Source organism: Neopelma chrysocephalum, unplaced genomic scaffold (genome assembly GCF_003984885.1).
Source record: "Neopelma chrysocephalum unplaced genomic scaffold, ASM398488v2 Primary Assembly neopelma1_78, whole genome shotgun sequence".
Lineage (NCBI taxonomy): Eukaryota > Metazoa > Chordata > Aves > Passeriformes > Pipridae > Neopelma > Neopelma chrysocephalum.
In genome coordinates, this window is record NW_020897739.1 from 1,990,392 (window position 1) to 2,018,229 (window position 27,838).

Below are 27,838 nucleotides of genomic sequence, written 5' to 3' on the forward strand. Positions count from 1 at the left end.
GGGGGGAAGCAAAAGTTGCCGCGAGGGCGGGGCCGCGCCCGGAGTCGCCGCCGGGAGGGGGCGGGAGAGGAGCTGCGTGAGGAGCCGCCGGGGGTGAGCCGGGGGTGGGTCGGGGGTCGGGCAGGGGGAGAGCCGGGGAAGAGCCAGGGATCGGGCAAGGGGAGAGCCGAGGGTGGGCAGGAGGTGGGTCGGGGGTCGGGCAGGGTGGCGGCGCCGGTGCCGGCGGGGGAGGCAGCGGCGGTGCTGCGGTGGGACGCGGGACGGGACCGCCGCTCCTCCTCCCGGCCGGAGGTTCGTGCGGGGTTAAATCCCTGCCGGGGTGCGTGGGTGCGGGTCAGCGGCGGCTCCGCGCCGTCCCCGCGCGTTGTGTAAGCCGAGGGGACCCTGCGAGCGCCGGGCGTGCGGTTTAATGTTTAACGCGGCGCTCACATGCCCACCGGCGAGTCTCGCAGGAGTGTTTTCCGAAGGCTGTCCGGAGCAGGAAATGCCAGTACAGGTAGTGTGGGGCTGTTTGAAATTTAATCAGTTCGCAGTGTTTTGGAGGCAGAGCTGCTTTGCTGTGCTCGTACGGATGGAGTTTCGGGGGCGTGTAGGTAGGTGCGTGCAAATGGCATGCAAATCATCTGCTTAGCATCTGGTGTAAGTTTACGTTTATCCCCTTACTTTGATTTTCAATGCAAATACTTTAAAATCTGCTTTTCAGAGGAGACACGGCTTGTTCTCTCTACATGTATTTTTCTCTTCCCAAAATAAGTGTTTTACGTATCTCTACTTAGTGCTTTATTTTGTGCGTGCAACCCACCCCCCCAAAAAAAACCTACCCCGAACACTTAAGCTTTTTTAACTTTGAAGCTAGTAAGATTATTTTGAGAACAACAACTTAATTGTGTGAATAGCATTGTGCCTGACTGATGATGCAGTATTCCCTTCCACCTCAAGGCAATGGAAAATGCATTGACTGACTTTATTAGTAACTGCTCTTATTTTTTGTAGAATGAAAGGGTGATTTTTGGTGTTGAAATAGCGAGACCTAATGTTGTAATCTGACTACAAATTAGCCTTGTCAAATTGTAAATAATCCTATCTTCCCCTAACAAATTGCTGCAAAGTAGGAGGTATTTGCTGGTTATTTTTTTAAATATCAAATGACTTGTATAAAAAGTTATTATCCCAAGCCAGTGGGATGTTGACAGTAAAAACACCTAAAATATGCACTCGACTTTCATATCAAAACTTGATAGCGCAGGATCTTTTTTGATCATACAGTGTGCATGATGTGCTCCTGACAGCATTGTTTTTGGGTGTGAGACCCAGAGGGCTTTGAGGTCAGGGTATTGGCACTGTCACGTGTTTTGGTTACGCTGCTTTTCAACATCTTGGTAGCAGCACTTTGTCCTTTTTTCTTGGTTAATGCCTCTTGGTAGAGGAAAGCAGTTTAGTCGCTTCAGGGACAATAGTGATGGGAACGAAACCCATTCACAGAGTTCTTCAAAAACCTCATGGTTTAAGTAGAAACAAGTTGGAGTTTGTCGGGGCTGGGTTAAATGATGATGGGTTGAGGCTGAATCAGAATTTGAGATGTGTGGGTAGAGTGAAATGTTTGTAGGTAGGTTTGTGCAGGATTTGTTCATGAAGAAACATATGAAGTGTAGTGATTCAGACATTTTCAGACATTGAAACGTTCCTTTTTTTTTTTTTTGTCAAGACTGGAAAAGATGTGTGGGTTTAAAGATGATGTTCACATTACCATTCCTTTTAACTCGGCTGTGCAGTTTTTTTCCTGGTGACTTAAGGAATCGGAAAGCTTTTCGGGAAGGAGCAGAACTTGGTATTTTGCACTTCTGTTAATTATAATCAAACATCTGCAGAGAGAACTGAAAGGCAAAGGCAGATAATCTGGGATAAAAAGGCAAGTGTGAAAATTATCACTGTAAGGATACATTCTATCTTTTTAAGGCTCAGGAAAGAGTACATTGTAGTCTTTGAACAAAACCCTTGTAGGAAGATGGAGAAACAAAAATCTTCTCTAGTGTTTGTGCGATGATTCACTGTAAATGCTGGCCTGTGTCATGGGCTGGGAATTTGTATTCTCCAAGATCTTTACTCAGAGTTCCCATTGGAGCCCTTTCTAAAGTCGGCTTCTAGTCGTAGCAGCCCAGAGAGGCTGAGCTGTGAACCTGTTGTTTTGGTTTTGCTGCGAACAGGGAAGTTTTTATTGGAACAGCTTAAAGAAAAAAATTGTGTACTTATATAAAAGCCATCTGGGATAGCATCTACGCTTCTGGTGCTCCCATCCTGAAAGGATACAGAGGAGTATGACGTGCAAGAGCAGTGGTTTGGCATATGAGGGACAGCTAAATGGGTAAGGGCTGGGGAAGAGACAATAGAGGTCTTTAAAATAGAAATAGTCTGGGTTGAAAATCTTCAGGGATTGTTTGGAAGATTTTCTAGAAGAGATACCATCAAATACTCCTTTGGTGTCTTGGGGACTTCTTGAGTGAGTGACTGAAGGAGAAAGAATGTGTCAAACCAATACCAGCCAGTGGTAATACACTGGTATTGGTCTTGTCTTGTAGTGTTGTTCTTGTTTCATGTTATGTGTCTTGCAAGTAAGTGCTATTAAATGAAGTTTTTCTCTCTCTCTGATGTTTCAAGCGAGAATTTGCATTCCTGTAAACATATTTCTTTGACAGCTTTTGAAGTGAATACTATAATTTTCAAAGACAAAGACCGGTGACTACTAAAAGCATTTCATGTCTCTTCTGGTGCATGAGATCTGCTGCCATAAACAGTTTGACAGAATGCTAAAGGTGGAAGGGGACAGGATATGTGCACGGACCAACAAAATTGTGATTCAGCCCCATTGAGGTGGATGTAAGAGTTTATTCCTTTCCAATTTTGGTCTTTTTCTAGTTTTAAAGCAGCTTCACTCTTTGTTTATTTGTTTTTTTCCAGTGTGGGGAAAAATCATTGCAGCCTCCAGCCCTGTCACAACACAAATCAGACTTTTGTTCTGCTCACAAACATTGGAAATTTTCAATGACAACCTTTTGAGCTGTGGAAAACACTCAAATTCTTGCAGTTGCAAGTTGTTGAATTTTTGGTGGATTTTTTTCTGTTGAGGAGAAAACAGTAATCCTGGTCCTAATAATGTTGGCTCACTGCAGAGAACTCTAGTGGTTTCCCATCGTATTATACTCCCTTGTAATATATTTAATCACTCTTCCCTCACAAGTTTTGTTGTCTTGTGTCTAAATTCCCAAGTTATATCAGTTTAGAAACTGAGTTACCAGAGTTGTCAGACTGTTGGGCGAGTTGCCAGGCTCGGCACAGAGGTGTGAGCTGCAAGCAAGAAGAAAAAAGCTGTTTGGCTTGAAAGTAACCCCAGTATTGGGCATGGGGAAGCTTTGCCATTAGGCAGTTATGCAACACACTGAGAGGAGTTGCAAAGTGAAGCCTGGAAGATGTAAATAGCAATTCTTCAGCCAAATTTCAGAGACACAAGCAGTCAACTACTTTTGAACCCATTGGCAGGTTTCCACTCAATTTGACAGAAGGGACAGAAGCCTTAAAGATGATTATGTACTTATAAAGTGCATGAAAAGAGGCAGCTGGCTGGAAGAGAGAGACCTTGTAAGAGGATGTGAGGAGCAGAGTTGGCATATGCCCCAACTAGGGAGAGAACTGTGAGAACTCAGCCATGAGACATAAAGTTATCAGGAGGCCAGGCACTGGTAATTCCAGTGTTCACAGAACCAACTGCTTATCTCATCAGTTTTATCTACATGGATATCAAAGGTGCTTAAACCCAAATGTGCTCATAAACAGTGATTATTTTAGGTAAAATAGCACTGATGTGTAAGCTTCTTTAGTGACACTGTTCTTACACTGAGAACTCTGTGGCAGCTGCAGTTCCATTCGAGGCTGTACCAACACTGCAGGTGATAACATGCAGTTTTGCTGACAAGTGAGTTTGTTATTCTGGAAGCTGTAAAGGCAAGTGCCAGAAATTTGTGACAAGCATGCGTTTTGTCCTGTAAGGCTGCACAACTAAGGGTAGTCAGGTGCTTGATGAGATCATTGATGACTGAAGAACAGTGACTGAAATTGGGCAAGGTGGAAGAACATGGGCTGGTAAAACAGATATTGGTTTGAGAGCCCATAGCCCTTGTTTGGTTGAGAAGAGTTGGCAAAATCAATTCCTTTAGTCTGAAGGGCAAGAATATTTCTTTAACTCTCAGCTGCTAAAAATTTCATGGATTATGTCAGTAACACGGTGTGAAATAACTGTTTTGCTGAAAGATTGCACCCATTGAAGACTTGGTGTGGGGTTCAATCATAGAATGGGTTGGGTGGCAGGGACCTTGAAGACCGTGTTGTTCCAACCCCCTGCCGTGAGCAGGGACACCTTCCACTGGACCTGGTTGCTCAGAGCCCCATCCAACCTGGCCTTGAACGCTTCCAGGGACTTATGGTCCATCCTCAGTCACTCACACCTTTGACAAGGCAAGAACTTACAAAGAACTGGTAAACCTGAGTGCCTAATAAATGCTGCAGTGCCCTTGGCAACACTGGCTTACCACAGCCAAGTCAGGGGTCTTCAGTTCCTAATTCCAGTATGGAGTGTTGACTTTAGGTTATGGCAGTCAGTGGTCCAACTCCCAGTCACTTCAAAGTTCAACCAAACATGTAAAGTTCAAAATAAACTTTCTCACCTTAGGGAGAAGCTGTGATGCCAAGTTAATCCCGTTGCTTGTGGCACCACTGGAAGGCTCATTTCCAGTGCCCCTCTTACTAATGAAAGAGCAGCTGTGCACCACGGGCTTTGATTTGGGGTGTTAGTGGAGAAAGAAAGGGTAGTGGAACTTCTACGTACGAAGACTGCACAATGAACGTGTTCTGAAATGATTTTTTATTAAGTGAATCATGATAACTTTTCCTGAAACCCAACAGCTAAAGGCTTGGTGCACAGAGTGTTTGTTCTAGGGCATCCCTGAAATGCAAGACAAAATAAGTTCCTGCAAGTTTTTAGTGAATGAATGTTCTTTGCCTTAAGTTGTCCTGGAAGAACTCTTGTTTCCCAAGCAGCACGTGTATTTCTAATAAGATCTGAAACTGATATGCATTTCTAGTTATTCCCTACATTTCTTTTGCCTTCCCCTTTCCGGGCTTATTGAAGTGAACATAAAGAAAACAAAATTGTCGCCTGATGTTGTGTCAAGGTCAGTTTGCAGTGAGATTTCAGAATCTTTGCTCAGTGCTGCCACAAATCACACTTACCGTCTCCAGTATTATTAAATCAAATTACTTACGGGTGAGATACAGTAACATCAGTAAACAAACAAAACCCATCTGATTATTCATGGGGCAAAAGAGACTTTTGGTTATGTTCCAGTTATTGATTTATGTTTTTTTTATAATGCAAGCAAGTACCAATGCTTCTTTTAAATAAAAGGGAATGGTTTTAGGGGCGCAAGACTTCATGCGTGCTTGTAAAACCTAAGGTGAATATCTCACTTGTAATGTGAAGCCAAATTCATTTTTTTTCTTTCCCACATATACAACCCTAATTGCTTTGGTTTATTTAAATTCATTCTGCTCTGTGCTGTTTATGTGGGTGATGCAGTAATGCCAAACTGGTAGAATAATCCATTGTTGTGAGAGAGTCACTGTAGAGAGGGCTCTACATGTGGTGATGTTCCGGATATGGAACCATTTAACTTTAACCATGTTCCTCCAACAATGAGGGAAACAACTCTTATTGCTGGGATTTAAAAATCTTGGAATGGGTTTTTGGAGGCAGCGAACAGAATGTTCTTGCTTCGCTATTAGCCATGTTTTTCTGGGTGCTTTGAGAATGCAACTAGGTTAAAGGCCTAATTTTTATGTAGTGTTTTTTAGGTAGCACAAACTTCTGAAAGCTGAGTACTAGCTGAGAATCCATCTAGAATATTGACATTAAAACCAACTTAGGTTTTCCAGTGTTGAATAAAAATATTTACTTCTTGGGAAAGTTTTTATTAGACTTGGAGATTCAAAGGTAGAACAACTCGTATTATACGATCTTTTTAGAAGATGTTGCATGTTGGTAGAAGAACCTTTATGGTAATTTTATTGTGGTCTTTAGAGGTATATAATAATTTAGAAGATATTTTATTATGATAGATAAAATAATTTGATTTTTCTGCCTTAAAATTTTTTTTAAGTAGTGGTTTTTTTCTCGTCCTCTTCCCTGCTTATTGCACCTACCAGTAGATTAAGATATTGTTTTAGCCGTGCTCTTTTCTGATTTAGGAGGTCTCTAACATTTTGGAATTTTTTTCTTAAATTTTCTGGTTTTTTCCTATTTCAGGTGCACTGGAAAGAGAATGAAATAAGCATGGAGTCTTCTAAACTGGAATATATTTCCTGGGTCACAGTTAAAAGTAAAAAGAAGATGGAAGGAAATGAGAGAACAGGAGTATAAAGCCTGTCAAGAACTTTCCATTTTTGTGATTATATGTATAAACTCTCGATATAATACAACTAATGGTTTATAGTAACACTTTACTGATATCCCAGGAAGAAGTCAGTTACTGTGCAACTTGCTTAACAAGAAGTTTTATTCTAACTACTTTGAACATGTTTTAACTTTAACTGGACACCTTTTATTTATTTTTTTTTTAAGTCTGAGAGTTAAAAACTTTGTTTAGCTGTATTTTTACTGAGACACCAATTCCTGACCGATGGCTGACAGCTGCTCATGGAAAATGGACTTAATCCTATGAATGGTTACTATTGCACAGAGTTGAATGGAATGCCATGACTTTAGAAATATTCTCGTAGAACCACCTTCTTTGCCTTGTACCCATCATATCCTTAAATATTTAAGCGTAAACATTGCAATTATAAACTCTAAAAAATAATGGCATGGGTGAAATTCCTAAGAAAACCTGGGGGAAACCTTGGAAAAGTTTATCAGCCTGGAAGTATACTGTCCCTGGCCCCTACAAAAGGCTTATTAAATGAACCTGGACAAAACAGCTGCTTTCTTAATAGTGCTGTTCAGGTAAGAAAAAACTTGATTTATTAAACATTTTTTGAGTAGACTTTCCTAAGCGGGTGGGGGAAAGAAAAATGGCACTTACAGAAAGAAGACACTGTGTGGAAGGAATTTTACTCAACATTTCATTTTAAGGAATTGAGAGTATTCAATATTCAATGTTGCAAAATATGACAATATGTTATTTTATTTGCATACATCAAGAACTTTTGTATTTGGAAACTTAGGAGTCCAATAGATGTATAGACTTCCTGTGAAAACTGGAAGGCTTAAAAATGGTGTGGATTTAAACATGGGAGATAGGAGAGGTAATGCTATGGTGTGTTTGTGTATGGTATCTAAATGTGTTCAGGATAAAAATGTGGAATGTTTGCTGGTTTGCATTCAATGGGAACAGCATGACCTATATTCTCTTGCAGATCTGCTATTTTTGCTTAGGGTGCCCTAAAATTAAACCCTATGTAATTTTACTTACAGTTTGAGACAATCCTACTACCCCACAACATATCAGGCAGTGGCTGATGGTTGGTGACTGCCCGTTTACAGGCAGGAATGCGTTCCTTTCTTTGCTTTAATCTCCCTTCAACCTTCAGAACTGAGCTTTGGACTCTGCTTTTCAAACGCATCCCACTTCATTTAAGCTTTTATATTTATAGATAGGATATTTTTTCCCCTGGATTTGCAGCTGTTCTGTTACTCTGCATCTTGAAAACTCATTTTTGGGGAGGTTTATTTTTATTTTTTTTTAGCGGGCGACTTTCTGAATTACTTCATGTGGACCTAAGACACTAGATACTGAAAGCATTGTACTGTAGCCATGCTGATATTACCTTTATGTAGAGTAGTTACACAAATAAAAGGTAGAAACACACCTGTTTAAGCACTAGAACTTTTTTGAACAGTGGAAAAACAAATGCATTTCAGCAATCATTTTAGTTAGGGGCCCATAAGAATGTAGTATAGACTTATGTAGAGCTGTAAGAAGGCTGCTACAACCCCTGTACACAGTTTAGCTTGCTGCTTGTTTGCTTAGGAGTCCTTCAGCTCTTTTTCCAAAGTGCATTGGTTCGAATAGTTTAAAAAAAAGAGATCGGAATTTCAAGAGGTGAATGCAAAACTTTCACTTCCACCTGCACAGTTCACCAAACTGAAGGCAAAGGACCACAATTCTTGCAGCAATATTGGTACTTAAGTTGTGCATTGTGTGAAATTAGGAAAAAACAGCTACTCTATGTTGTGCTAAATGAAGAACCTTCAGAAGTCATTACTTATTTTCTCTGGAACTTTATTTTTATAGGTATTATGGCAACTTGACATATTTCGACGAAGTTTAAGAGGTTTAACTGGACACGTGTGTCAAGGAGACGCCTGCATATTTTGTGCTTTAAAGGTAAATAGTAAATTTAGGAAGAATCATCTTTCAAAACAAGGGAAGAATAATGTAAATTATTTTTATTATGTCTGTATCATACATATGCCTGGGTGCCTCTCTAAGTCATTCTTGTGTAAAGAAACAGTTTAGGTATAAGGGCATTTGTAACAGAAATATTTTCTTGTGTTTAAAGAAGAAATTTTACAGTACACAAACTTTAGTCTAGTTAAACATAAAACCTCTGTCAGTGCAAATAAGTTATACTGTCTTTTAAAATATGGTAGTAGATATAGTGATATACAGAACTGGGAATTGTTTATCTGGAGGGAGCTGAAAGGAACAACACTCTTGGAAAATGTTTCATTGAGGGAGTGATTTTTGATGATGCTAAATTGTAGGCAAAGGTAAGCCAAGTATTTAAGAGTTTACCCTCAGGGAGCTGAAGGAGTGTTTTAGGCAAGAACTGTTGGCAGTGACGTTTCCTTCAGGATGTGTATAATCTATGTACTTGGTATTTTTTCCAGTAATTTCTAGCGTTTATCATCATTGCAGTATTGTACAGCTAGTTTGGAATGTGTCTCTGTCTTTTTCCAAACAAAGTTCTTTTCCAAAAGGTGCTGTTTCATTTCTTTGGTTAAAATGTTTAATTTTAAAAAGCCAGCAAGTTGAGACTACACACATTCAGACTAACTTCCTGGGGCTTTTATTCCAACCTTTTTTCAAAGCTCTTGACCCTGCAGAACTCATTGGGACTTCTTGTTTCCCCAGTGTTTTGATGCAAATCGTGTTCTTCTGTGTGCTGGGCACTTGATCTTGTTAGTACATAAAGTGCTGACCCGGAACTGGGGCATACCTGTGTTTTCAGATTAAATCTTGTTTCTGTCTCGGAGTGGTGGCTTTAGTTTACGTTCGGCATCACTTTAAGCCACCTCCCAAAAAAATGCACTACCTTCAGCTGCTTCATGAGGCTGCTATGATTTAGGACTTGGAATTTTCTTTATTCTTTCAAGCCCCTTGAGGGATTGATTACTCCAGGATGCACCTTTTGGAATTTATCTAAATGGCTTACAGTGCACGAATGTTTTGCATTGCCTGGACCGACATCTTCCTATTTTAATACATTCCCAGGAATACTGATAAGAAGTGGTATTGCTGCGTCTTCTGAAATTGGTTGGAATGGAATTAGTTATTTTTTTAACAGTATAGCTGTGATCTTTAACTCCCTGGCCTATGTACTGAGCTCAAAACCTTGCAGTTAATTCGTTTGGAAGTATCTGTCCTCAGCTGTTATGTACACTACTGGTTTTGCTTTCTTGGCTCTTTAGAGATACTGGTTGAGTAATTCTGTTTGTTTTGTGTTCAGAACCTGGGGCATTTTAATTTTCATGCAATATATGTGCTGGATGAGGATGCATTTCAGTAACTTGTTTGTGACTTGGGTCGTTTTTTTGGGGTTTTTTGGCTTTATTTTTTATTTTTTTCTTTTTGGCCTTGGGCTATTTTAACCCTTTTTACTTGTTCACCAATTGAAGAAGGATATTATCTACATACAGCTTCTCCTATAAACTAAAAGCATAGCCAATAAATTCTAGTTTACCTCAGTTCAATCCATTATCTCTTTCTTTTGGTGATGTTTGAGAATTAAATATGCTCTGTTCTTTTTTGGATAACACTGGGGTGGGACTTTGACTGTGCAGGCCACTAAACTGAGCATATATATCTGCACAACTGTTTATCTATACTTATTTTTTTTTAGCTGGACATAAAAAGCTCTGTTGCATACCAAAAATTACCTACAGCCAAAATGAGTATTGATGAGTTTTCAAAGGAGAGCTAACTTGTATTTTCAGGCCTGTTAAAAACTTCATTTTGAATGTTTACGTGGAGAGAGTGACTGTAATTTTTATCAGTAGTCCATGCTTTTTATTTTTGAGAGGGAACTTTAAATATTTGACAGACACCCTGGAATGCATTATGGTTAAAACACTAACTTTTGTTAGCACTGAGACTTTGCTTATCTGTTGCATCTTTGCCTTCTATCTGAAAGATTTTTAACCATAGGAAGCCTATGTGAAGATTGCATGTCCTTATTTATGTTTTACATGGCTTCTGCTGATTTGCTTTGTCTCTATTCTCTTCATTTCCCTCTAAAACTTGACTTAGAATTCTTGACAGTGGAATATAGACCCTGTAATATTTGAAAATAAGTAATTCATTTAATAGCTTCTAACTTTCAGTTCTTTCAAAATCAACCTGCCTTGCTTGCTGAATGATGAGGTCACTTGCATATGTATCTGCCAAAAAGAAAAGTAGCAGCCAACTCACTCTTCTGGGAAATGAAGGAAAAATCAAGTGCAATTTATTGTCATGTTCTGGAACTGCAGATATTGACCTGTTCTCTTGTATCGTGTGCACTGGTTCAGCAGTGAGCTGATTTAATAGCAAGGATTATCAGCACTCAATCTAATTTATGGGAGGTTTTTACCTATCCATAATTTTAATAAACATACATTGCCCTCTGAAGTAGTAATGTCAGTATTGCATTATTTAACGAATGATGAGTGTAAAACTAACCTGAGTGGTTTTATGTTATGCCCTAACAAATACACACTGTCTGTAAAGATGAGATGCATATGGATGAACTGCTATTGCAGTGGCCAAATTTAAAAAGCTGTATCATTACAGACCAGGGGGTGTGTTGCTTTTGGGAGCTCAAGTCAATCATTTGCACTTTTATATACTCTTATGTTGTTGTTCTGTTGGATCAAAGTTCACTTTGGTAGCATAACTTCTTATCATGGAATCGGTAACAGAACACAGAAACCAAGTACCTCCAAGAGAAAACGGTTATTTTTAAAGTTGCATAGGTTTATAGACATCATAAATACAAATATTTTATGTATTTATTCAAGAACTGATGTATTTGTGTAGAACTGCAGTGTTTAGTCAAGCAGGCAATGAAGCTAAGGAATTGTGTTTCTTCCTAGGCAATTTTTTCCCAATTCCAGCACAGCCGAGAGAAAGCCCTCCCGTCGGATAACATGAGACACGCCCTCGCAGAAAGTTTCAAGGATGAACAGCGTTTCCAGCTTGGATTCATGGATGATGCAGCAGAATGCTTTGTGAGTATCCCTGTGGTAGTTAAGTAGAATTGTGTTTAGTTTAGCTGATGCCAAGCTGGCCTGTTGTTTCGGTAGCTCCAGGCTCACAGGGAGGATTCGAGTAACATATGCTCCTGACCTTCTTTATGCCAGTTTAGGGCAGTGAGGGTGATGAACTCTGAGTCACTCTTGGAAATTTTTGGGTGGAGAGAAGCACTATCTTCTGAGGAGAAGCAGCACCTATGGATTTGAATATATAGTCTGTTCCTCATCAGCTGTTGAAATATATTCCATTACAACTGGCCAGCTCATTACTGAATTCTTCTGCAGAAGAGATTTCCATTTTCTTATCCAAGAGTGAAGGGATACTTGAAGTAACCACTTGCTGTAGTTACTTTGTCTGCTTTTATTAAGTGTCTCATTGAAAAACATGAGCCATTAATGTGGCCAGTAAAGATGACTCCAGATGGCACAGAACTCTGGTAAAGAAACCTTTCGAAGAGCTCCTGTGTTAGACAATGAAAATGTTCACTATAAAACACCTCCAGTATTAACTTTCAGACACAGATCTGAGGGGCAGAAAACATGATTGCTGCTTCAGTTACCTTCAGCTTTGGACATCTTTTGGAAGTATCCACAAATTAATTCCTCCTACCTGCATCTTCACTTGAAAGCAATTGTTTGAGATCTTGCAGTCAGGTTAATGGATTGCAGTCATGAAAGAGAGCCTATCATTAATGTTTCATCTATTAAAAAATGCATTTGAACCCTGAACTAATCAGCTGTCTGATCTACCTGACTAGACTCGCTTCTTCCCATTGCCTCTGGTATTTTAGGCAAAAGATATAAAAATAGCCGTGTAGATTCAGGGGCCAAACTCGTGGCAATCATAGTACTTTTTGGTGCCAAGGGGAGTAGTTGGGAGTATTAAATTGTAATGTTCCTCACGTATTCTGACTTCATCAGTTCAGTTTGTATTTACCTCGATGTTTCTTTTTAGGAAAATATCCTCGAGAGGATTCACTTTCACTTAGTGCCAAACAGTGAAACGGATATGTGCACTTCCAAATCCTGCATTTCTCATCAGAAGTTTGCTATGACGCTGTATGAGCAGGTCAGACCTTCATTTGATTGCTTTAACAAAGAACTTGTTTTCTCTGTCCTGAGTAAATAAAACCTGAAGTATTTTTGGTGTTGCAGTGTGTGTGTCGCAGTTGTGGAGCATCGTCGGATCCGTTGCCTTTCACGGAATTCGTGCGTTATATTTCCACCACAGCCCTCTGGTAAGAGCTTTTCTTTTGTTACTCCCTTTTCTATATACACCTTTCTAATACTGTGCCAAGCATGCCAGAGAAGTGCTGTAAATGTTAATTTATTTCTTTGTTACCTTTTTGAGATACTGTCCAGAAATAACATTTGGATTTCAAAAGCAAGACGTAGAGAGAGCTTGACAAAAAAAGTTTGTATTGCTACTGTTTGACCACTGTATACTTTATTTCTAGTCATACAATATAGTCAATTGAGAGTTGGCTGAAATCTGTTGACTCTTAAGAAGTGAGATCCACAGTTATGTCATTTATTTTTTACAGTAATGAAGTAGAAAAAATGATGGAGAGGCACGAACGTCTCAAGCCAGAAATGTTTGCAGAATTGCTGCAGGCAGCAAATACTGCTGATGACTACAGAAAGTGTCCTGTAAGTAAACAAAGATGTTACATTACTTTAAGATACAAGGGAGAACTCTTCAGGATATTAAATCAGGCTAAAGTATTCCCCTGAAAGCAGGGTTACCTCTGGATGCACCTCAGCACAGGCCAGCTTAGGGTGAAAAAAGCCCTTAAACTTATATTTTATTGCTCCAGTTATTGAGATTTCGGTTTTAAGGTGGTGAGTGGTAGAAGTTAAGCTGTAGTCTTCATCACAAGGATTTTATGATGAAGAATGTTACTCTTAAACTGTTAGAAACAAACACCACAATTAAATTTTAGAATTAGAAGAAGTTGCAGAATGGCTTTTTTGCATTAATTCTTGTGTAATAACTCACCTTTGGACTTCCATTTTTTAAACATCTCTATTTTCCCTCCCATCACATTTTTTTCCGTTTTTCTAGAGTAACTGTGGTCAGAAAATAAAAATTCGTCGTGTTCTTATGAATTGTCCTGAGATTGTGACAATCGGCTTAGTCTGGGATTCGGAACACTCTGATCTGACAGAAGAGGTTATGAGGAATTTGGCTACACAGCTTTATCTTCCTGGGGTACCTGACCTAAAACTTACTATTTGCTTACTCTAGAATTTAATTTTCCATGGATTTTATGGTTATGTAAATATATCCAACATAGAAATACTCGTATGTATTTTTAAAAAGCAAAATTTAACTTCCAAGTTTATGTCTGGTTTTCCCATTCTTTATAATGTACTGCTTGATGTAGTTTCCGTGAGAGGGAAAAGTCCTGTCAGAAGTGTTGGTTTTGTGCCTAAGTACAAAGATTAATGTAGGTGTGTTCCTAGTTGAAAATCTAGGAATATAATTTTCAGTTTGAAATTTGTGGATTTATTCCAGAGCATTCATATTTTACTCTTTAAAATAGAGCTGTGAAGTACAAAAATCAGTATTTATACTCAGGAAAAATTGTATAATGCTACAGGACAGTCAATACCAGTTGCCTTGGTGAAACGCCAGCAGTAGGTCAGGAAATTAAGGCTAAATGTTTTATACACGTTTTAAAATAGATAATCATTTTTACAGCTGTTTTATAGGGTTACAGATGAAAATGCCAAAAATAGTGAGCTTTTTCTTGTGGGAATGATTTGCTACACAAGCCGACATTACTGTGCCTTTGCCTTTCACACCAAGAGCTGCAAATGGGTGCTGTTCGATGATGCTAATGTAAAAGAGGTAAATACTGGTTTTACTCCTACCAAATTTAGTGATCTTGTCTTTTCTAGAGTGCATTCTCCTGACACCAAACTTGAAGAAAGTCAAGGCAATGTTTTTATTTTAATAAACCTTTAGTTTTTTAAACCGGTTTTCACAAATCAATTTTGGAGCTGGCTTCGCTACTTTATAGTCATGCCCTACAAATGCTGAATGTTTCAGAATGTTCATGCACCTGTGCACTGTTGAATTTGTACTTCTTTTAATGAAAAAGAAGATACTGGCAGTTGTATTCATAGGAATGATGTTCTGATTGTTATCCCATGTAATGTTATTCTTTGTGTTGCAGTTTATGTACACCGAATGTGCTAAAATGTTGAATCTTCATGTACCTTTGGAATTGGGCATTTGGTACCGGCTGCTTGATAAATTACTTCAGGCTTCAGGGCTGTTGGTAAAGTTTTGAGGTTTGTTTTGTTGTGTTTTTTTCTTAGATTGGAACAAAATGGAAAGACGTGGTCTCCAGGTGCATTCGGTGTCACTTCCAGCCATTGCTGCTATTTTATGCTAACCCAGATGGCACAGCTGTATCTCCAGAGGACGCACCAAAGCAGATTATTCACTGGTCTCAGTGTAAAACAGCAGGAGGAAATGGGGAGGACTTAGGTAATTAGATATATTTTATTTTTTTTTAATAACAGTATCAGCTATATTTCTGAAATGGGGTTTATAAAGGAGGAGGTAATGGATTGGCTGCTTTGTTCTTATCACTCATTATCTAAAGAGTCTCAAAAGAAAAGAGATTACTGTATATAATCAATGTTAGAACTGTTTGGTTAATAAGGGAATAAAAATTGAGACTAATGAGTAGTAGGGAAAAAAGATGTTCTGTTGTAGATTGGTCAGAACTACTTTGCACAACTTCAGTAATTTGAGAAGAAAATTGTAGTGTATTTGTATATGTGGGTGTTCTTATGTGTGTATTGAAACATTTAAAATACCTTTTCAAAGTGCTATAAAAAGATACTTTAAAGCTTCATGCACATATAGATTTGGAGCATGTGTGTCTACATGTATATATATATACACACACATATATTTATGTACAGAGAGCACAGTTCAGAACTTTGGGAAAAATCAAAAGGATCTTCAGGAAACTTGTTTTAGCTGAGATTCGTACACAATAAGCCTCACTGTAAGAATCCAGCCCTTTTGGTTCTGCAGTTTGTTCTGCTGTCTAGGGTTTTTTAAAATTATTTTATTTTAATCTTAAACATATCTTACAAGTAAATTAAATAAAAGCCAAATTGAATTTGACATGTTCCTCTTCACATAATGCATAGTGATAGGGCATAGACTGCTTCAGGGAGGAAAGAATTGAGGACCCTCTTCCACTACAGGCTACCACTATAAATATGACAGTATATCAAATATTACAGAACCTTATTGCCTAGTACAGGGAAATGTAGTGTAGGTTTTAGTGAGGTTTTTCTTCTGTTTGTATTTTTTTTAATCTGCAATTAAAAAGCTTTCTTTTTTTTTTTTAATTTAGATATTGAAAATTTTAACTTGGGAAGCTTTTTCTGTCTAAAGACAAATGTATTGTTTGACAGGATTTGAAAAGCATTCTGCTGCTAAATCAGAGCATGTGAAAGAGAACGGAATTGGAGACCCCACTAATCAAAGGAGTAATAAAAAGCTTCAGCCAGATAATTCAGCATTCAGTAGAAGCCACATTCAAGCAAGTGGTGGTAGAGGTCCAGGTATGTATTCCCCATTCCCACCCAAAAAAACCCCAGATATGTCTTACTATGAAATATTTCAGATTATGGCATTTCAGGTGTGTGATAGCCTCGGGAGTAGAAGTGTTTCTAAAGGAAGAATTTCATCACTGACTGACTGAGTTGTTGTTCAGTTCAGTGTTTAAGTAACATGTGAATATCTGCCATGGAATGTTAACTTTTCCAGAGAACTGCAAATGCAGAATATTTTTTATTACCCTCATTATTCCTTCACTAAAGTGGCTCTTGAGGCCTTGATCCATTTCTCAATCATCATAAAGCTTTCCAGTCATGTTGTTGGTCAAAAGGCATATTAGTGACTTGAGGCTGACATGAGGCTCTGTGGATCACTTGACTACCTGAGGAACACTCTTCCCCAACAGTATTGTGCTATGCAGCATTATTTGTAGTCCTGTATGTTAATGGACTTTATGTTTGGGAAGAAATTTTCTCAATCTGTGTTATATAATCCATCAGTCTTTTTAAGTAATATAAAAAACTTAGGTTATGGTCCCTAAATGGTCCATATTTGTATGTTTTGATATATATGTGTGTTTTGATGGTGAATGACTTTTGAGTAATGGTCTTTGACAAGAAGTGTTTTTTGCAGCTAAGTTGGGTTACAGCGATCAAAAGGACAGGCTGAAGGACTTATCCAGAGAGTGTGCTCAGAAAGCTGCTGACATGAAAAACTTCACATCCTTACGAAAAGATGCAGACAGAGGACCAAGGAAAGAGTCTGGGAGACAAAGAGGTACATTTTAAAAATGTGACCAGAGAATCCATGGGTTAAATTACTTTCTCCTTTTAAGAGAAATTCATTGTTCTGAAATATGTACTGGATTTGTATAGATACTGTAAGAAACATCAGTAGTGTAACAATATCAGTTAAATGACCACTTCCACCCTGGAGGTGTTCCAGGCCAGGCTGGACAGGGCTTGGAGCAACCTGGTCTAGTGGAAGGTGTCTCTCTGCCCATGGCGGCGAGGGTTGAAACGAGGTGGTCTTTAAGGTCTCTTCCAACCCAATCCATTCTCTGAAACATGAATGAGAACTGTAATGGAGCTTTTTTCCTTTTGTTCTTACAAGATGTGATTGCAGAAGACCGTTCCAGCGTGAAGTCGGGGTCTCCTCCCGTTGGAAATGGCCTCAGGCACTGCGTGGATCAGCGGATATACAGCAGCCAGGGAAGAGGCCCCTACAGGCACGACAACGCACCTCACCCAGCAAAGCTTTCTGCACACGTGCTCGGATCAAATAAAACAGAACCTTTTGCTGCTGGGGAGAAACCAGTGACAAGGACACGGCCTGATGGTGTCACTGGCTATGATACAGACACCAGTCAGGACTCCAGGGACAAAGGAAGTGTCAGCAGCAGGAGCAGAAGTAAAGGTTGGAAACCAATGCGTGAGACGCTGAACGTAGACAGCATTTTCAGTGAGACCGAGAAAAAACAGCACAGCCCAAAGCACAAGGCAAACCTGAGCAGTAAATCTAAGCACGAAAAGGAGCGCAGCTTTAACCACTGGCCAAAAGAGAACCAAGTGCAGAAGGGTTTAATGACTATATATGAGGATGAAACGAAACAGGATACGGGAAGTCGAAGTTCACTGGATTCGGAGGGAAAAGGGAACGCAGAAAAAAGCAAAGGATTTACAGAGAGAAAAGTCCATGGTGATAACTGGCAAATTCAGAGGACAGAATCTGGATATGAAAGCAGTGATCATATCAGCAACGGATCTGCAAATCCAGACTCACCTGTTATTGAAGGAATCAATGCAGCAGATGTCAAGAATGTGAAAGAAAGTGCTTCCTGCAGGTAATGCTCATGCTCTTAGTGCTTGCATAGATGCTATTCATAGAAAACCAAGCTGTTCTAATATTTATGTATTGTTTAGAAAACAAAAAACCCAAGAAAACATGCTTTGGAACTTGCTTCAGGTCAGGCATGTGAAAGGCTGGAGTGTGTCTAGAAGTAAGGGTGTGGGCCATTAAGTGTTCCATTTGCCTTCACGCTGAGGCTGCAGCACTGGTTCCCTGTGGAAGGCACTGAGCCAGACACTGCTGAGCCTTGCTGAGACACAGGGCGTGGTCATTCCTAGTAATTGCTACACTTCTTTACTCAGGAGATTTTTAGACTGTGGGTAACTTTCCATCTGTAGTAGAACACAGTGTCCATATAAACCATACCTGTAACATTTGTACAGACAGGCCCTGACAAGGAGATGGGATTGGCAGTAGGTGACTCTTGTGTGCTGTTACTACTCACTGTGCAGAAATTCAGTGTTCTAGAACACCTCAGATATGTATTGATCACCTGGTAATTGATTGACCTGTTTGAAATTACTAAAACTGGCCAAAAATATGGTTAGTAGCCATATTTTATTAGACTTAGAACGGATGTATGTTAGTAATTAAGTATTCTATTAAGGGATGTTGTGTAATCTCTGTCTGTAAAGATAGTTCTAACCCAGCAGGATGTGATCCTGGGTATGGAGTTGACCCTGCTTGAGCAAGGGGGGTTGGACTAGATGATCTGAAAAGGTCCATTCCAGCTTCAGTTTATGTGGTGCTGTGAAATAGAATCCTCCCACATGCAGTTTTCTGTATTGTGTATCTTAAACTGTTTGTGGAAGGATCCTACTAGAACCCATCCATTCTGCTTTCAAATCTTGCTTGTATCCATAAAATGAAAGAGCACAGATAGAATCACAGAATACCCTGAGTCAGAAGGAATCCACAAGGATCACTGAAGTCCAACTCCTGGCTGTGCAACAGGACAACCCCAAGAATCACACCATGCACCCGAGAGTGTTGTCCAAATGCTTCCTGAAAAGTTGAGAGACCAAGCCTAGTCACAAATGATTGCCAGATCTCTGCAAATGTTTGGACATATATTTTCATGAGAAGTTATTTCATGGGAGAAAACAATAGCAAATAGCAGGAAATCAAAAGGCTTTGACTTCCTTCCAGTACCTGAAGGGAGCCTACAAGAAAGATGGAGAGGGACTTTTTACAAGAACCTGGAGTGAAAGGACTGGGGGAATGGCTTCAAACTGAAAGACAGTAGGTTTAGATTATTAGGAAGAAATTGTTTACTGTGAGGGTGGTGAGGCATTGGAACAGGTTGTCCAGAAAAGCTGTGGATCCCCCCATCCCTGGAAGTGTCCAAGGCCAGGTTGGATGGGGCTCTGAGCAACCTGCTCTAGTGGAAGGGGGGTTGGAACTGGATGATCTTTAAGCTCCCTTCCAACCCAGGCCATTCCGTGATTCTCTAAGTGGAGATGCAAAAGTTTAGAACTTACTTCATAAGGTATTGTGACAAGTTATGAAAACAAACTTTTTAGTTAAAACATACAAAATGCAGCTTCCATAGCGAAATGTGTTCGATTATTTTGAAACCACAAGAAAGCAAAATCAGTCATTTTTGTCTGTCCGTATTAAAAGATTCAGGTCATCCTAAATTTTTGTGGATCAGCACAGGCTGTCACATGTGGGAGCAGTGCTAAAATCAGTGTTCAAATCACATATGTGCTTCTTTTACAGCGAACAGAACTTGTCAACCAAAAAAGCTGAGCATGTGTTACATCCGGTGCCCCAGCAGAACAGAAACTTCCATGGTAAGAACTCCTAGAAAGGTTAAGCTTTCAAAAAGTATTTGAGAGGTACCAGAATTTGAAAACCTATTAGTATCACACAAGAGATGGACAGATTTCTGAATAGCCTTTTGTATTTTATCATTTTGCTGCATAAAGTAATGTCTTCATATGTCGCAAAATCAAAAAATGTACGTACTATTTATCACTGCTTTTTTTTTAATGAGCCATAACCAAATATTTCAAAGTTAGGCAATTCGTGTATCAGGTTGGCTGTATTTCAGTGTATTAGAAGAAAATTGAGACCCCTGGTGGCCTAGTGGTTAGCGTGCAGGACTTTCACTGCTGCGACCAGGGGTTCAAATCCCGGTCTCCTGGCCTGATGGAGGTCGTTAGCCCTGTGTGGCCATCCATCTATGAGAAGGTCACTCTAAACAAACCTACGTCCTGAGGACCTCACTGCCATTGTCCAAGCTTGCTTGGCCCCGGCAGATGAACCTTAGGATTAAAGGGTGGGCTCAGTTCAGCGCAGGCTGTGTCTCACCTAAAAAATCCATTGCGCAGGCTGGAAAGGTAAAAAGACCTTTCCCCAAATCTTCGTTCGCGAAGATGGGCCATTATTAGAAGAAAATTGGCATGGAATTTGTGGCTGTTTTGACCATGATGGAAGAGGTTTTCTTATATACTTATTTTCAGTAGAGATCTCTCTTACTGACTCATCATAGCCTGTGTACTCTGTCTTCTTGAAAATGGCAGAGGAAATATGTTTTGTGGGTGTTTTTCCTGCACAGTGAATTAGAAATTTTCTTAAAGCTTTTCAGTGAGTTATGCTGATAGATGAAGATGAAAAGTGTTCATATCCTTTTTTTGCTGTTGTTGCTGTTTTTGTTTTGTTGGGGTTTTTTTGTTTTGGCAAGTGGGCATGTTTCTCCTCCCCCTACCCCTTACTCCCCCCCCCCCGAAAAAAATCCCAAACACAAAAAACATTGTAATTTTGTTCACTCCCTATGTTTTCCCCAAAAGCATTTCCATGAACTTTCTTGGTGGATACTAAGGAAGATTTTTTCTTAAAGGTCTGGGTGGACTGTGGTACCATTTGTTTTCCTTCAAGATATGAAGCAATATCAGGAAGAAACACTTGTAATAAGGAAGTCTACTTCCTTTTACATACTAATATGTCTGCTAGGGTTTTATAAAGTTGATAAATGCCTTGGCATATAAATATTATAGGTCAGCACGAGGCCAGCCAAAATCATTATCTGCTGTTGCTGAAACAATGGAAGGGTGCTTGTACAAAGAGGGGCAATAAATATTAGGCCACTTCCTCAGGAAACATTTGATTTTTATAGATATCATACTCCTTTCCAAATAATGTATAGTATAGTATAGTTTCTCCTAAGACTTAAAGTAGGGGGTGGGGGTGCTGCCATATACCACTTCTACCTTTTCTGTCCTTATTCTAACCTATGTTTTGGTTGTAGAAAGAGAACTAATTTGGTGTTTTATTTTGACAAGCAAAAAAAAAGCCCCAAACCCAAAACTGAGTTACATGGAATGCAAAGATCTGGTTTTGCACGACATTCATCTGCTTTAGTTCTGTACTACACCATTCTTATCAAACACACTTGGATGGGAAAAAAAGAAAAAAACACCAGTGAAAAACACATAAAGGACTCTGGTATGAAAAATAGGTGGGTTAAAACAATGGTTGAGCTTGTAATGAGTGTTCTCTGGAGAGAGTACTTAAGTGTACTGAAAACTTTCAACATTTTACAAGCATTGTATATTTTCTTTAAAAAAGTGTAGTGATTTCAGGTGATCCTTAGAGTTAGGATCCCGTCTAATCAGTTATTTTAATTCAGTAACTAACTTTTGAATAGTTTCATAACAAAAATGCATGTATTTAAATCAGTTGTGAAGGTCTCATGTGTGCAAGTTTTGGAAAATAATACTTTTAGTGGAACTGATTAATGGACAGAAAAGATAATCTGAAGAATTTGATAATTTCACATGTATATAGGTTTCAAGATTTATTTAGACTCAGTTTTAAAAGTGTGCCAGGACACCTTTAGCAAGGACAATAGTGGTCATTTACATGTTTCAGTTGCATTACCTATGTTTTATCTCTGGGTGTTTATGAACAAGACGTGGATTGGTAGGTAAGAACCAAAGAGGCTCCTAGAAAATAGGACTTTTAAAAAAAATGCTCAGTCCTTTCTGAGAGAGGAATGGAATGTAAGAAATCTTCGTTAGGCTCTCATGGCAACTCCTACAAATATGTCTGAGTGGGTTTTCTGTGTGGAAAACTTCTTATGGAAATAATGTTGGACTGCTAATTCTGCCCACCGTTTGTGTAACTGTGCTTTTCCAGCTCCTTGTTTTTCACTGGAGCTGAATAAGGAAGGCTACTGTTCAGCAGTTGAGGAATTCTGTCCCTGACTTACAAAAATAAACTTATTGTTAAAGCATTATAAAGATAGAAACACTGGATCACGCAGTGGTGGGGAGATCAAATGGCTGCTGCTTACACTGGCAGTGAGCAGTTGATAACTAGTGCTGAAGCAAAGGTCCCCCAAGGCCAATCCCTAATTTGTGTGGCCGGATTCTGGCAGGACAACACAAATATTGAGTAAGCAGATATTCAGATTAAGCATAATTCATATTAATGACTTCGTGTTTATGCGGTTTGAACTTGATGAACTGAGGAGACGAGGGTTTTTTTTTGGTTATAAGGAACATGTGACATGAGCAGTGTGAGGGCAAAATTTCCAACCTCACATTCTTCCAATTGAAGAATGATGACTATAATTTTAATGGTTTTCCTGTTAATTATTAAGCTCAATAGCATGAGACAACTCCTACTGAAATCTAGAATCATCCTGAAGCTCTGGTGAGTGTGTGTAAAGAAGAATCCAAATTGCCTTTGCTTCCAAAAGTACAGTTCCTTGAATATAAGGATTTCTTTTTTTTTTTTCCTGAAAATTGGTCACCATTTTTAAAAAATAATATTCTGTTTTGGCCAAGTTATAATGTGTTTACCTTCTTGACTTGGACTATGTTCTTGTTCCACGTTTCCAAAGCTTCCAGTAAGTTTGCCCGTAATTTCAACTTAATTCAGAAAATGTCAGGGTTAAGAAAGGGGAATTTGCCACAATATGTGTTATGAAAAATAGTACAATTTGGTTTTTTATTGATAAAGTTATTTTTAAAAAAGGTAGGGTTTTTTTTTGTAAAAAAAACTCCAGGAAATGTGCAGCTAAAACACATTAGAAGGAAATTGAATTTAATGTGGAGTTGAGTTTTTGTTGGAGACTTCTGTATTTATGCTCATGTGGGTTTTTTTCCCCACAGAAAGCAGATTTTTGCACGTGTTCTGTATTTGTAAATGGAGATACCAGAGGAGAAGTTCTGTCCTAACAGTGGGCTATAGAACAGATATTAATATTAATATAGAACAGATATTAATATTGTGGAAATCTCGACGGACTATACAGATGTGAAAATAGGTGTTCATAAATCTTAAAAGCAGGCAGTTTGTACCTCCTAAAACAGTTTCCTCTCATTTATTGCTCAGCTCCTCGAGCCCCATTGATAAGGCTGCCGGGCTCCGGCCGAGCGCCGCGCTTGTGCGTCCCCATATTTAGGTTCGCGGAGGACGCAGAGCCAAAATTCCCGATGGAGCCGGCGTCCGGCTTTACCCGTGCATGGCCGTCCTGTCAGCAGAAGGGAAAATAACAGGTCTATTTTTAAGCCCGGCTGGAATCCTGCGGGCGCGGGGCGGCCAGAGGTGCCGGGGGAGCCGCCTGGGCTGTGCTGCCGCCCCCGGGCCGGCCCTCGGTACTGCCGCGTCCCGGAACAAAACCACCGCGCCCGGCACCGCCGGGAAACGTTCTCTCTTTGAAACGCTGCTCGGTGTCACCGAGCTCGCTGTTGGTAACTCCGTGGAGCAGTTTTTGAACTTTCTTCCAGTTAATTACTTGTCCCTCGCCACCGTCGCACAGGCTCGTTCAGCAACGATATTTTCCCCGAAGTATTATTTCTATTGTTTATCATGCAAGATTTTTAATTAATTTCTTTTTTCAATGTCAGGACGTGAAGGAAAGCCAGAGGGGTCTTTGTCTCTTGTGCTGTATGCTGATTTAGCCTCTGCTACCTGTGTTCTTGCTCAAAGATGGTGTCTTTAGTCTTTCATCACTTAAAGACAGGGCAGATATTGACCATCAAAACGAGCATCACCCAAAGTTTTTACTTAATTCTGTTCTGTTGTTGGGCTTTTGACTTGTGTGTTCATGAGTCAAAAGTTCCATGACTTCTAATACTTTAACTTGGGGAAGTAACAAGTTAAAACAGGTGTGTAGTTATGAGTCTAGTCTATACATAGACAAAATAAGCCATTGTAATAATAATAATAATAATAATAATAAGCCATTCCTTTGAATGGTTTCAGAGCAGGTGACTGATTATAAGGGGTTAATCACTGCATTAGGAAGACTTAACAGGACCTATCTCTAAACAAATAGACTGTTGCTTGTCACTTGCCAAGAGAGTGTTTTATTCTATGTGGTGTTGACACGAATACTTCAATGCGTCCTTTATTTACTGTTCACTAGGAGCTGCCTTGTTCAGAAATTGTGTATTTTGGGGGAATGTTTTTTTGCCTGTGAGTAAAACCCTGGCCCAGGCACTCAGTGGTGTGTGTTTGGCGCATGAGTGACAGTGTTCTTGGTCTGCTCAGCATCTCTGCGAGCTGTACAGTCTTGCTCTAAGGTTTTAATCGTTTCAAAGAATGTATTTCTTTAAACCCACATACAAAAAAAACCCCTAAAACATCCCCAATCCCTACATTCATTAGATTTAATGATTATTACATGATGCGAAATTTCAGACTTCATAAATAGTTTTTATTTTGTAATTTAATGATTTTGGGTGTTTGAATAAGCAAGCATGGTTTAATAAAAAGCTGCTTTTGAAAATGTGTTTTTAGTAAGATTAAATATTAGGGTGATGCTGAAAGTGTGTCTATAGGACTTCAAAATTGTGATAATTACCTATTTTCTGGTAACAAAAAACCTATAAAATTTCCTCCAGATTATTTAGCATTAAGGTAAGATCTGGCCACCTGTGACAGATTGTCTTCAAAATGGCTATTTTGATTGATCTCAAACCTTGAAAGGCATTAATTGTCCTGTTGTGTTGTGTGCTGTTTTTGTAACCTCTGAGCAATTACAAAGAAGGAATTGGACTGTACATATGCTTATTTTGAAATACCTTTTTTTTCTACCCCCAGATTTGAGGAAAGACCAGTTCAATTCTGAAGTTAACTACAGACCTCATGTTGGTTTCCCAACAGAATTACATTTGCAGGTGCCCAGTCCTCCAGTAAAGAGGTAATTAATACTGGCATCATTTACTCTACAATAGTTTAAGAAATACTGAATTCTGTTATGTTACAATAATCAATATTAAGTACTGAAAAGCTAAGGTATTGAAAGTTTTTGACAATCAAGAATCTAAACACAAATTTAGCAGGCAAAAGTAACATCCAATATTTGAAAAGTGGATGTATCAGAGTCACAAGGATGCTAAGAAGAGAGCAGAGGTCATGTTTGACATAGTCCTGAATGTTGAAGGAATTTATCTTATCTTGCATCTCTTGCAGAGATCTTTTGGGGGGCACTTTACATTTCAAATGAAAGAAACCTTGGAGCAATTTAATACAACTTTTAATCAATGGCGTTAAGTTAAAGAGATTCCAGTTCTCTCATCAGTTTGAATATTTAGGCAGTTTTACCAAGACTGTCTTTGAAAAAATCCTTGGGTTATTTGAACCTGTTCATATGTTTTTAGGGATACTTACATCTTGTGTGTTTTTGTATTTTAGAGCTGAAATGCCTGAGACCAACAAGAAATTTTTCCCCTCATCAGCTCTACAGCCAGTTGTCAAAGACATTGTGAAACCGGAAAGCAGGAACAAGGCAAACGGACAGAATCCTTCAGAGTGGCTTCACCCGGACAGGTTTGAGAAGGTGAACGTGGCAGTGTTCTGTCCTGATGGCATATCCCACCCCTCCCCCGAGAATGCCTGTGGCAGGAAGCTGCTCCACAGTGACTTTGTGCCCCCCGCCCAGCCGCAGTCTCATCACACAAGAACGCTCGGTCCCAAGGTGGGCTTGGCGCCCTGTGTGCCACAGTCCCTGCCGGAGAGGGCCGTGGTGCTTCCCACCCCTCCCGCTGAGCACGCCGGGCACCCGCTGCGGAGGGGGGATACCCTTTGGGTGCCTGAAGCAGTGTACCAGAACGTCCCTCCCCCTCTGCCACCCAAAAAATACGCTCTGAATACTTTGCCGGGATCAGAGGGTAACTTGGCAGCGGATGTAAAACCCACGGAAGCGTTGCAAAGTAATCCACTGAGGCCAACAGGTGCACCTCCAAAACCTGCACCAGAACCAAGTGTACTCCCACCAGAACAAAGGCTGAAAGAGCCCTTTCCAGGGAACGAACTGTTTGTCCACAAACCGGATTCTCCACCTCGCTTGTCAGTCAATGACTTCTGGACCGTGTCTGAGAACTTGTTAAAGAAAGGATCCCGTCACACGGGGCCGAGTCCTGGCTACATGGATGGGAACGACAGCGTGTCCCTAACAACCTACTTCTCAGTGGACAGCTGCATGACTGACACCTACAGGATGAAGTACCACCAGAGGCCCAAGCTGTATTTTACAGAAAGCGGGAGCTTTCCCAAGGAGAAGCATCCTCCAGCAGCTGGGGTAGAACTGAACGCTACATACCACGCCACCCTGGAACCCAGGCATCCCGCGCCCGAGCCGAGGTACAAGGCCAATGCAGAAGGCATCCACTGCAGCCGATAGATCCATAAAAAACCCCACACCCGGATCTGACTTTTGCATTTCATGTAGTCTGTGACCGGGCACAAACCTTGAATGTGTGTGTGATAACCAGGTACCCAGCTGACCGTACTTTGCGTGGGAGTTATGACTGTTCAAATGAATATGCAAATTGGAGGCGAACGGAGGAGAAGAGGTGCTAAACTTGTGGTTCTTTGATTTGTTACTCTAGTTGCCTTAATGCTTACCTCTGTTACTCAGCTTGTCTTCTACAGTTTGTACTAAACATGGTCCCTTGGGGTGTGCACATCTTACAGCAGTGGGATTGACTGGATGTTACTAAATCTGTAAGAAGATTTAATTAGTTGCAGTTTAAGAAGTGCTCCTTCAGACTGTGGTCACTACCTACTTAGACTAACAAAAGGGATAAATGTACTACCACATAAAATGCAGCAAATGTAGTAATAATAGAGTATTATTTGTCCTGAGAGGTGGCAGGAGATGACATGGTTTTTTCAACTGACTTCTCTGAGAGTCTGTGCTTTCACAAACCTTCAAGTGTCTTTAATACAAGTTTACCCAGAGGATTTATTTTTTATTTGAAAAGCCTTAATAATAATAATCCTTTAAAAACCGTCCTGGTTTGCAAATGCTAGATGAGACTTTCAAAGGGAATTGAAGTAAACTGCAGTAATACTGTCCTATTAATACACCTGCTCTATGTTAGTGTACGTTTTTAAACACATTTATCAGATTTTGTTCACCCTATAAGCTATATACTTTAACTTATTAAATTTAACTACATCAGTTACAAACTGGTATAAGAGAATAGGATGCTAATTTTAAATACAGAGTTATCATGCCACTATGAAAGACTAGTTTTCTAAGGTTTTTTGATAGAGTTACTGTTTCTGTTCAGTTCTGATTTATCCTCCAAGTGCATGGAAAGTTATTGCTGCTATTTATTAAGCTTCCCTTGTTTTCCAACTTGACAATTTTGAGCATTGGTTCATGGGGATCACATATTTGATTTTTTTTTTAATTCATTCTTTTTTTACTGATGTGTTTCCCCCTTTGGAACAGCCCTACACATGGGTATGGTCTGCATTAGCAGATCAGGCTGAACGCGCAGCCCTTCAGACTGTGGTGGCTGAGGGGCAGGGAAAGAAGAAGTTCCTCCTTCTCTGCTCTGTCACTGCCTACAGTTTTGGCAGCTTAGTAA

At 39.8% G+C, this 27,838-nt stretch overlaps 1 protein-coding gene across 5 annotated transcripts; it reads left to right on the plus strand.

Annotated features, from left to right (window-relative positions):
* USP53 (ubiquitin specific peptidase 53) lies at nt 1-27,829 on the plus strand. 5 transcript variants are annotated; one of them, XM_027689806.1, is made up of 16 exons: nt 1-93; nt 6,353-7,048; nt 8,340-8,432; nt 11,402-11,536; nt 12,516-12,629; nt 12,716-12,798; nt 13,105-13,210; nt 13,626-13,772; nt 14,265-14,414; nt 14,888-15,059; nt 16,007-16,156; nt 16,785-16,928; nt 17,265-17,994; nt 19,722-19,795; nt 25,059-25,158; nt 25,653-27,829. In XM_027689806.1, exons 2-16 carry the CDS (start codon nt 6,905-6,907, stop codon nt 26,638-26,640), a joined length of 3,330 nt encoding a protein of 1,109 aa, XP_027545607.1. In that variant the 5' UTR covers nt 1-93; nt 6,353-6,904; the 3' UTR covers nt 26,641-27,829. The 5 variants fall into 5 exon arrangements, with proteins under 5 accessions (XP_027545607.1, XP_027545610.1, XP_027545608.1 ...); XM_027689809.1 differs by lacking the exon at nt 1-93 and adding an exon at nt 146-183; XM_027689807.1 differs by lacking the exon at nt 1-93 and adding an exon at nt 359-496.
* Nucleotides 27,830-27,838: the final 9 nt, after the last annotated feature.

What these genes read in the sequence shown, in the direction of transcription:
- USP53 (XM_027689806.1), top strand. Translation starts at nt 6,905, where the DNA reads ATGGCATGGGTGAAATTCCTAAGAAAACCTGGGGGAAACCTTGGAAAA. An exon ending in CTATGACGCTGTATGAGCAG is followed by an intron (nt 12,630 to 12,715) that starts GTCAGACCTTCA and finishes TTGGTGTTGCAG; the next exon opens with TGTGTGTGTCGCAGTTGTGG. An exon ending in AGAGTCTGGGAGACAAAGAG is followed by an intron (nt 16,929 to 17,264) that starts GTACATTTTAAA and finishes TGTTCTTACAAG; the next exon opens with ATGTGATTGCAGAAGACCGT.